This window comes from Belonocnema kinseyi, chromosome 2 (assembly GCF_010883055.1).
Source record: "Belonocnema kinseyi isolate 2016_QV_RU_SX_M_011 chromosome 2, B_treatae_v1, whole genome shotgun sequence".
Taxonomy (NCBI): Eukaryota; Metazoa; Arthropoda; class Insecta; order Hymenoptera; family Cynipidae; genus Belonocnema; species Belonocnema kinseyi.
The window spans coordinates 79,668,155-79,678,991 of NC_046658.1; the positions used below are offsets into that span (position 1 = coordinate 79,668,155).

General features: G+C 33.3%; 1 protein-coding gene across 2 annotated transcripts in view; it reads right to left on the reverse strand.

Moving 5' to 3' along the window:
- Window positions 1-1,200: 1,200 nt before the first annotated feature.
- LOC117167352 overlaps window positions 1,201-10,837 on the reverse strand; it is an 18,672-nt gene continuing 9,035 nt past the window's right edge. For both annotated transcript variants that reach the window (XM_033352221.1, XM_033352220.1), the window contains exons 5-6: window positions 8,410-8,565; window positions 1,201-2,146 (exon numbers count right to left, since the gene is read on the reverse strand). In XM_033352221.1, the coding sequence (XP_033208112.1) occupies window positions 1,914-2,146; window positions 8,410-8,565 (389 nt within the window). In that variant the 3' untranslated portion in view covers window positions 1,201-1,913. The remainder of the gene's footprint in view (window positions 2,147-8,409; window positions 8,566-10,837) is intronic.

The window sequence follows — 10,837 nt, forward strand, 5'->3', positions numbered from 1 at the left end:
TTGCTTTGGCAGTCGAATGCAAATTCCTACCTTAGCGTAGGTATCCGATTTATGTCGGTTAAGAAGGGATCTACCTTAATGACTGGTGGAATTTTAGCATGGGCGCGAACCATTATCTTCCGCCGGTAAGTGATCAGTTGCTGCTTTACTATCGTTTAGCTCGAAACAGAACCGGTGTCAACGAATTATCCTAGGTATACTACTTCAATGATATTTAAAAGATTTTAAGGTATACTAGCGGATTTGCAGATAATTTCAGGGAATAAATCAAAGGAAATAAAATTTCAAGGGACTTCTAGGTATTTCTATGGACTTCATAAATTTCAAGGGATTTAGGCAGATCGGGGACTTTTAAAAGAATCGAAAGGATTTCACGCGAGATTATGGGAGATGTACGTTGTATATCAGACTTAAAAATTATTTAACTCTGAATTTCTTGTTTCGAAAATTGCACAACATGATTTTGTTGCTAATTTTGAAAATTTACATTACTATTAATATTACTATTAGGTTGAAACACGGCACATGATTTGATTTGAAGAATCCAGAGGCATAAGGGCGTAAATAAGAAATCCTGATTTTTTCAGGAGACGTAAAAAATGCCTAACTTTAACGCATTTAATTAAAACAATAAAAACAAGAAATTTTATTTTTGAGCCATTACTTAGTCCTATTGATTAGAGAACACAGGGCTCGGACCGTGAGATTTTTTCAACTTTTTTCTACTTTTCTGAAAAAATGGGACCCAATGCTACTTTTGGATAGAAAATTCATACTTTTGCATAAAAAACTACTCTTTTGCGATAGAAAAGTTACCTTTTTCTTCAAATTCATTATTCTTGGCTAAAAATGAACTTTTCTGTTGAAAAGTCACTTTTCTCTTGAAAATTCAATTGTCATCTTCAAATTCGTTCTTTTGCTTGAAAATTTAACTTTTTGTTACAAATTTAATTATTTGGTTAAAAATTCGTCTATTATAATTAAAAGTTCAACTATTTGCTTAAATTTCGTTATTGTTGTTCGGCGTTGTCGTCGAAAATTACCTTTTTTGTAGGAGATTTCACTCTTCATACGGCCTTAAATAATCTTCTTTTAGGCTTTGAAAATTCAGATATTTGGTTCATTGTTAGTCTGTTTCGTTTGAAAATTCAAGCATTTGTTTGAAAATTTACGTTTCTAGATTAAAAATTCAGCTATTTGTCTAAAGCTTTAATTATTTTGTTAACATGTTTTTAAACTTTTGTCTTTTTAACTTGAAAACCCAGCTTTTTTATTACAAATTTGTCTTTGGGTTGAAAATTTGTTAGTTCAGAAAGAAATATTGTAAACCTATATTCAGAATCTTTCAAGCTGGATGACTAATGTCAAAAATGGTTGTAACCTTAAAGTTTATTTTGATTGCACCCAAGAATATTTTTAAATCAATAAGAATTATGTACTCTAAATTTCTTAACAAATGAAGTTATTATTTCAGGCATTCAGTGTCTGATACTATTTCTACTTCATTACCTTTAAGATTTTGCATCACTAAAAAAAAGATCAAAAATGAATCTTGACCAACTTCTAAATCTAACTGGATATCAGATATGACTTTGTAAACACAATTAGTTTAGGCCCTTATGCCCCGGGATCCTTGTTTTATTAATTTTTTGCGTGAGTTTAGCATGAAAAATGCGTTCTCTTTTTCACATTCATCTTTCGTTCGCACTCTTTTGTTATCGTTCCGTCCTTAAGCACCGTAGTAATTTCGGTCTTACATGTTAATTTATATTTAGGTGTATCCTATGATAGAATGATGTGAGTTGGTGAAAAAATAGCATTTTTTAGACTGGAGAGCTAGGACCTCCGAGCAATTTAGACCACAAAGATCGGGGACGAAGTTGCTCGAGGGAGAGCAACTCCTTTGTTTTTGGTCAATCCTCTTCTTCGAGGTCCACCGAAGAGTTGGACGAAGAGGTGATCAAAGCGGTCGAAAGACTTGCTGGTTCCTTCGCAGAATAACTGAAGGAAGTAAATCGCAATCGGTGAGGATTCCAATATTCGGGTAGAGATTGAGATCCTTTGTTGCTTTTTTCCTTCGCTGTTGATGCTATGGCCCCGAGCTCCATCATCGAGCCACGTCGCCTCGCTTGAGTCTTTTTATCATCTATCAATTTGGAAATAAATAATTAATTAATATGGGATTATCAATCAGTTTGCGTATTTTTGTGTGATCTATGATATGATAAATCTGTAAAGCTCTTCGTCTGGAGTGATGACTAAGAAGATTGATTAACGACCTCTGTGTCGTTGAATCCATCCAATTTTTATTCGTTTAAAAATGATTATCTTATAATACCGCAAACCAGCGGTATTTTCTGAATAATATGGCCTAATTAATAAATGTGAAATCTTACTTTTAAATATATTCTTTATTTTTAACTGCTCTTATTTATTTAAAAATGTTTAGAACAAAAAATTTGGCGCAAATAAAGCTATACAAAAATGCGTCGGACCAGCTTTTCAAGGCCAAAAGGTAGCCATGGTCAAGAGTGGAATAAAATACTATGTGCATCACGTGACAAAAATAAATTTTTCCCTCGGGTAATTACTGTACTCGCGAGAAGATTTTTTCCTCGGGTGATTACTGACTTTGTTACATAATGTACCGAAATTGAATAATTCACTATTCACATTTTTAAATGGTTAAAAAGTTATCAAAAAAGCACGATTCTCTAGCTTTTACCGTTAAAAGGTTGAATTCGTACAGAAAATTTTAATTTAATTTATTTGAAAACTTTAAATTTTTTGAAACTTTATAATTATAAATCTATTTTAATAAAAAAAACACACTCCCCAAGTTCATTAAATAGACCATAGTATCAATAAAATACCCTTAATTAACAATATTCCATGAAAATACAAATTAATGATGGAATCATTTTCTTGAAGAGCATTCATCAAATCATAAAAGTATAGTCTGCATTTTATCATCTATTTTCATGTTTTGGACGAAATTTAAAAACACGTGTTTTCCCCATGTTATTATGTTGGGGAACTTCAAGGGATAAGCGACACCTTTTAACATTAAAAAAGGCGTATTCATTTTTTTAAACCTAACAAAATAAGCGGGTGCTGTCAAAGAAATTTCAATTTTTTGCCAGCCTATTGCTGACGCTTCTATAAGGCCGTATTATGAGACAGATGTTGATGACAGGCTAGATATTTGATTTTTTAAAAATAAGTATTTGTTCAAATATTACAAATCTTCTTTTTTATTGATCTCTTCATGAACAGTGAATAAATACTTCATGTCTCGAAACAAAAATCACATTTAGTAATACATTTTAGTTAATAATTCACGATATCAAAAATTTAAAGAACCTTTGTAATAGCTATTGATTATATATACATTCGAGTTCCGGTACTGCGAACATTTTGCGCAAGCCCGACCTCAATACTGAGAATACGTGAGGGGACCCCACTCGTCCGACTATTTTAATTTAAATTTAAATTTATTTGACTATGAATTGAAAATTATGAATCTAAAAATCCACACCGTAAAACCATATGCATTTTTTTAGCTGTGTTTTCAAATGTGAAGAATCTACACCAAACTCGCGCTTTCAGTCAAGTGTCGGGGGTTGTCTTCAAATAGCCTTGGACTGGTTTCCTGGGGATAGAAACGTAAAATGTGAGCGCCACCTAACTCGTTTCTAATAGGAATATATATCTATATACATAATGTCGCAGCAGCTCTCACTCTGCTCCCCTGAGAAACTGATGGAGCCAGCAGTTCTAGGAAGGCTGAGAGCGGGGTGACTGAATGCGAGAGTTTGGTGTATTTACACGCAAAAAATCCCTAAAAAGTAAAAGGTGTCAATGATAACCTGTAACGTAGTCGATTTTTATTTTTAGACGAAGAAAAAAAGCTCTCATTCCATACAAAATTATTGATCCTCCAAGAACTCGAAATGGGCATCAAAAATTATGAATTGTGCTGAAAATATGACGTTAAGCCATCGACGATTGCATCAATTCGCATTAAGCAAGAAAAAATCAAGGAAAAGGCTTCGAAAATAGAGCTGAATGAAGGATAGCATAGAGCAAAAACGATTGAAGATAAATGACTGGGACCTCTTAGAATGCACTGTCTATGCTTGGCTGTGCGAAAAACGAATGTCTGGCCAGCCCGTGTCAGGCAAATTATTAAATGAAAAAGCATTGATCGTGTTTGAAATTCTGCAAAATGTTGGCTCCATCCCGAAGAAAGTCAACTTCAACGCCAACCAAAGATGGCTTGATAGATTCAAGAAACGTCATTCTATTCGGACTCTCCAAACCAAAGGTGAAAAGGCATCATCCGATTGCGAAAGCAGCCGAGTTTTCAGTGAAGCAATGACGATGCTGATTCGAGATCGAGGATATCCCCTGGATAATATACTTAACGCTGATAAAACTGAACTTCAAAACGAGGCGTTGTCTGAGAAAACTCCTGCTGTTCGGTCCAAAACTGAAGTGCCTGGCCATAAACAGAAAAAGGAACCCATAACAGTGATGTTACGTGCAAACGCTTCCGGCTCATTCGCGTGCCACCACTTTGGCATTGGTACCGCTCAAAAGCCCCGATGTTTTAAAGCTGACACCAATTTGTCTTGCGAATACAGAGGAACCAAAAAAGCCTGGATGACGAGCGAATTTTTTTTGTCTAGTAGCGAAACATCTTTTTGAAAGCGGTTAAAGCGTGGAAGCCCAATGAGAGGCATAACAACAAAGTTTCAATTAAAAAAATTAACGGCTTTCCAGTAAAACCATTTATCTCCATTCTATAATTTTCTGCACTATTACAGGTTCCTTCAGTTTCTGGACAACTCAAGAACTCATTTTTTTGCCGAGGAACTCAATGAGATCGACGAACAATGCTTTGTCATGTTTCTCCCACCTAACTGCATGAGTCTCATATAGCCGATTGAGATGGGAGTAATTTTTATCACAAAAAGGCGTTACAGGACAGCGTTTCTTTGAGAATTGTTGGTCTCCGAGTACAATGACAAGAACGAAGTGGAAATTTTCGTCCAAAAATGGGATGTGCTTCGAAAGTTGCGAATTTTCACTCATGCTTGGTATTCGCTTTCTCCAAGCACTTCAGTAAATGTCTGTAATAATTTGTTGCCCAATTCAGTTGAGAAGAATTCGTGCAATCAGAGAGTTGTCCAACATGCGACCGGCCTTGACACGATTTTTTATTTTATTCATAATCTTCCAGGAGGGGAAACAATTTCTTTATTGAACGCTGATGAGTGATTCGAAGAGGACGAGTACTTGGCGACTTACCAAAAAAAATTGACGAGCAGATTATCAACGAAAACACGGGATTGAATTTAACGATTCCTGAAAGCGAAGACGAGTCCGAGAATGAAGCTGAGGAACCCAAAGAAAAAGAGAGAACGACTTTATCGAAAATTGTGGTGCGAAAAGTTTCTTAAATCGTTCTTGAATATCGCAGAAAAGTCGAACAACAAATAACAATATTTCGATGTCTCTTTTCGCTTTGTCTCTTTGTATACAAAAAACCATGTCATTTCTGCGTTAACGTTCGATTTTAAGAAAGGAGACTCTTTTAATAAAATAAGGATTGTTCGCTTTTGCAACTTTTTAAGTAAAAATATACGTTAAAAATAAGGATATTTTTATATTTCCATCTACTGTACACAGAAAATCGCCGATCCTCCATTGTACACCGAAATCGGTGTTCAATAAAGTTGCAACAAATTTGAGCCACACAGGTTCATTCGGAGAATCTAGGGGAAAAGCATCATTTAGACACTGTTTTTTCTCATCCAGCGCAACGTGAAGTGTCGTCTACAAATTGTAAGTCATCTGTCAATATCATTTGGTCGGTCGTTATTTGAGTGAAACAGATGTTAATAAGCAGGTAAGTTATAATAATAATTAACTAACTTTTTATTTCCTATCATTGACCAGCGACTAAATAGGGATGTAAATTTGCATAATGGGAGTTTCATGAAACATTGCAATGTTTCAAATATAGCGGCGGGAACATTCAAACTGATAAGATAAAAGCCTATTAGGATTTTTCACTTCAATAAACAGCTAACTTCACTTCATAGATTTCTGAGGGGAAAGTAAGGGATCAAATGTATAGGATTCAGTTCATTTTTGCCCTATTTTGCTAACATCGTCGTTAAAGGTAATTTTTTCTATATAAGTTTTTTCAAAAAATAGTTTTTATTTTTTAATTACTATTTAATGAATTAATAGAATAATAATAATGATGATTAATTACAAATATATTACAGAAATAAAGTTTTGTTTCATGCATTTGATCCATTTTTCCCCCTCAGCTTTTAAGAAAGTGAAGTTAGTTGATGGTTGAAGTGAAAATACCTAATTGAAGCTTTCATATCCCAACCCTTTTCTGCCGGCTGATTTGATTTATTTTTCCGGATTGTACTGTGGACCAATGATGCCAATGTTGGCACCCTGAGCTACTGCGCTTGCGTTAGGGCCTCGTTTTGTCACGTCTAAATCGAAAAGAACAATCTGAAATTTTGTTTTAGAATTATTAAAATATTATCACTATTATATTCTGCAATTAGCTTCTATATATCAAGCTGCTAAAATATCATATGGTATTTAAAAAAATGTATCTATTAACAAATATTTTGAGAAATATTAGTTATTCCTTCAAATTCAATGAAAATAAACTGTTATTCATCAAATATATGTGTTATACATTTTTTTTCTTGTCTGAAATCAAAAGTTATACAATTTGTATACATTCTTGTGTATATTTTAATAATTATTTATTTAAATTACAAGAATTGTTTTTCAATGTAATTTTGAACCGCGCTTCAAAGGGTAGACAACCAGCGCTCAATCCTAACGCACGCATGAATGAAAAGTATTATCATTTTATTATTGCATTAAATAATCCCTGAAAAAAAAACATTTTTCGATTGCACTTATACAGAAAAATTACTTTCTACGAAGATATTAGAAAAATAGAGAAAAAATTAACCGATTCCCATGCATTTGGTCAATTGTTATCCCCTCAGTATTCAACGAAGTGAAGTGAGCTAGTGATTGGAGTGAAAATACCTTATTGTATATGTAGACGGTCATGCCTTTCTCTATACATCCCGGCTTTAGTTTAAATGTAGACGGGCATGACTAACCTAACTTTTGGAAGTTGCATTAGGAAGTTATAATTTTATTCTAAGTGACTGGTACGCCCTATTAAATGAAAGAAATTTGAAAATTAGGTAAATATTGTTTCAATTGGTTTCCTTATTAACAATTATTTAGGCTAATATTGCAAAGCAAATAGTTGCTTTGATAGGTATTCAGGTGGCTGACAACGCGGTTCAGAACTTCACAACTCTGCATGAGCCAAATTCAGTCTCCAAATGATACTTTCCCCTAGATGCCCACATGGGCACCTACGTTTAGAGGACTACATTTGAGACTTGAAAACTCTCAAATGATCATTGGAAGCCCAATGAAATTTGAGCTGCAACAAATTTAACACCAGCGTTTTTCTGTGTACCTTTCTACATACAAAAATCTTCGTGATTTAAGTACAAGTAGATTGACGAATTTTGCGATATTTTTTTTCTGTGAAAAATATATGGAAATATAATTAAAAAAAGATTTATTAAAGAAAGAAATATATAATTGTTTATTTATGAAATCATTGTAGAATGAACAGTGAATTTTACATTTGATGAAATCATCAAATATAGAAATGAGTAGTGGGGGAGAAGGGGTTATAGCGTTGTTCTCACTATCGGGGAGAAAACGTACTCAATAGCGGGAGTTCACAGTACTGAATTTCGCAGTACCGCGAATTCAAGTACTTTTTTTTTACCTAAAATCAATATTTCAGAAATAATTAACTAAAGTTGAATTTTATTCTGTTCAAGAATAAAAGAATCAAAGTTTCCGTCATAACTGTATCGCTATAAACGTATGAAATGTGTACAATAATTATTTTATTATCAGGATCTAGTAATGTTTAAATTCACACTTTGAACAATAAAAAAGGAATAGAGTGACTTTGAGATTTCTGTCTCATTGTGAAAAATATCAAAAAGTAATTAGTAAAATAAAAATTGCAATATATTCTACAATTCAAAAGCTTTTAAATAAACAATCTTATTTTTTTCATGTAAGTATGTTAAATTATCAGAATTTTTGCAAACCGATGACATTTGCTTTTCAGGTACGTATGACTTCACAATTTGAAAATGCTGTGAAATAAAGATACTTAAAAATTTTCCTTTAAATATAAAAGCTTCATTTTCTCTGATTTAGTTTCTTATAAAAACGGACACTGTTTCATAATACGGCCGGTGACCTTAGCATGCTTACAAAATCTGTTTCTGATCCATTTTCATAGGATCTTACTTGGCTTGTTGGAAGGGCTGCCACCTTTTTCGAATCTCATCGCTGTGTATTCGTCGCATTCGTCTATTTCATGTGAATCTAAAGTATCGGAAGTACCAACACTTTCTCTTCGGAAAAGACCAATCACAGATTGAATCTTTGGTTGTTCAATTCCTCCTGAAACAGCGACAAGCGACACCTTTAAAAAAAGGCAGACCTTTGTAAATAATACAATCATAATCAAGCAAAAAACTTGAAATAAAAATATTCAAGTCTCACAGCCTTCTATTTTTAATCTTACCAAGTATCAAAGTTTTTCAAATTTTGTCAACAAGTTATGGTCGAATTTTTTGTTAGTTTCAAGGATTCGAAAATTCGTATTGACAAGATATTGAGAAGATGCGAAAAATGTTTTCTAACCCTGTTTTTGCAACTGAATTTTTGCCTAAAATCGCTTTACAACATTTTTTTAGAAATCGTTGAACGTTAAAAAATTATGGCTTATTTTTTCCTGAAACTGTTTTCAATTTTAAAAGTAAACTTTTGTATGGCATAAATTGGTAGCGCAATTTTTTAGGAGACAATATTTTTTTAAAATAAGTATATCCAATTATTATTTACTTATTTTCTAAATTGGAAACAGTAGAGTTGTTGAGAATGCTTTCCTCGAAAAATAGACATGATTTATAAAATTCATCAATTTTAAATAACACAGCCACACACAAAAAAAAGTGTGCGGATCTGGTAACAAGACACACGTATTCCTATGGATTTTGGGGCGCTGAATTCAAATTCGGTATCAAAAATCACCCATCACGTCATGGTTGACCCATAACCTCAAAATATGACGAAAAATCATTCACTGAGGCAAATAAATTTCAAAATAATGCCAGTGATGCAAATTTTCACTTCAAAAACATGTCGACAACTGTGAAGGATTAACCCTTGCCTGATATCAACTTATTTAACATAACTTCACACAACAGAACCTGACCTCACCTAACCTGAATTAACAGAGATTTATTAAACTACACGTAAAGCTCTGGAAGCATATTTTCCCAGTAGCAAATGTGTGCCACATCGAATGGGTCAACTCGAGCCTAACCTAAAACCTTTGCGGTACCGTTTCATTCAGCTTCGGCTTAACCTACATAGAGGTTTAACCTATCCTAACCTAACAAAACCTGACCTAACCTAACCTAGCCGAATGAAATTCAACCACACGTGTAGCTATGCAAGCGTACGGTTCTCAGTCTTAAATGTGTTCTCAGTCTTAAATATGAAAGTACGCAAGAACAGGGTTGCCAGCATAATCGGTTAGGTTAGGTCAGATTTTGTTAGGTTAGGATAGGTTAAACCTCTATGTAGGTTAAGCCGAAGCTGAATGAAACGGTACCGCAAAGGTACTAGGTTAGGCTCGAGTTGACCCATTCGATGTGGCACACATTTGCTACTGGGAAAATATGCTTCCAGAGCTTTACGTGTAGTTTAATAAATCTCTGTTAGTTCATTGCTAATTCATTGTTAATTCATTGTGTTTCGTGAGGTTAGGTTAGGTTAGGCTAGGTTAGATTTATTTCTAGGTTAGGCTTGAGTTGACCCATTCGATGTAGCACACATTTGCTACTGGGAAAATATGCTTCCAGAGCTTTACGTGTAGTTCAATAAATCTCCGTTAATTCAGGTTAGGTGAGGTCAGGTTCTGTTGTGTAAAGTTATGTTAAATAAGTTGATATCAGGCAAGGGTTAATCCTTCACAGTTGTCGACATGGTTTTGAAGTGAAAATTTGCATCACTGGCATTATTTTGAAATTTATTTACCTCAGTGAATGATTTTTCGTCATTTTTTGAGTTTATGGCTCAACCATAACGTGATGGGTGAATTTTGATACCGAATTTGAATTCAGCGCTCCAAAATCCATAGGAATACGTGTGTCTTGTTACCAGATCCGCACACTTTTTTTGTGTCTGTGTAATTAGTAAGAAGAGACAGTAATACAAACATTTAATTATGAAAATTATTTGTTGTAATTTTTCATCATTATTTCATAAGAAAACAAACGTTTTTCTTTCATGAGAAAAAATTTGGTACGAGAAATACTTTAAATCAAATAGGTTTGAAGTTTCAAATATTTGGATTTCATCGAATAACCAAGAAATATAATTTCACATGAAAATAATTTAAGTTGGCAGCGGATAATTTGAGAAATAAATATTTCAAAGCCTAATAATCCTTTAAATTTAAATAGAAATAAAAGATAAAAAAACAAATGATAAATATGACTTAAATCTTGTAATCATTGAGGTAGTTGACGTGCCAAAAATCAGTTCTCTAAAAAAATAGTTTTCCTATGATTAAAATCGTTTAATTGACGATGTGATTTCCAATATGTTAAATAAATAATACTTTTATGAGAAATATAATATTAATATAAGATAGATACAATAT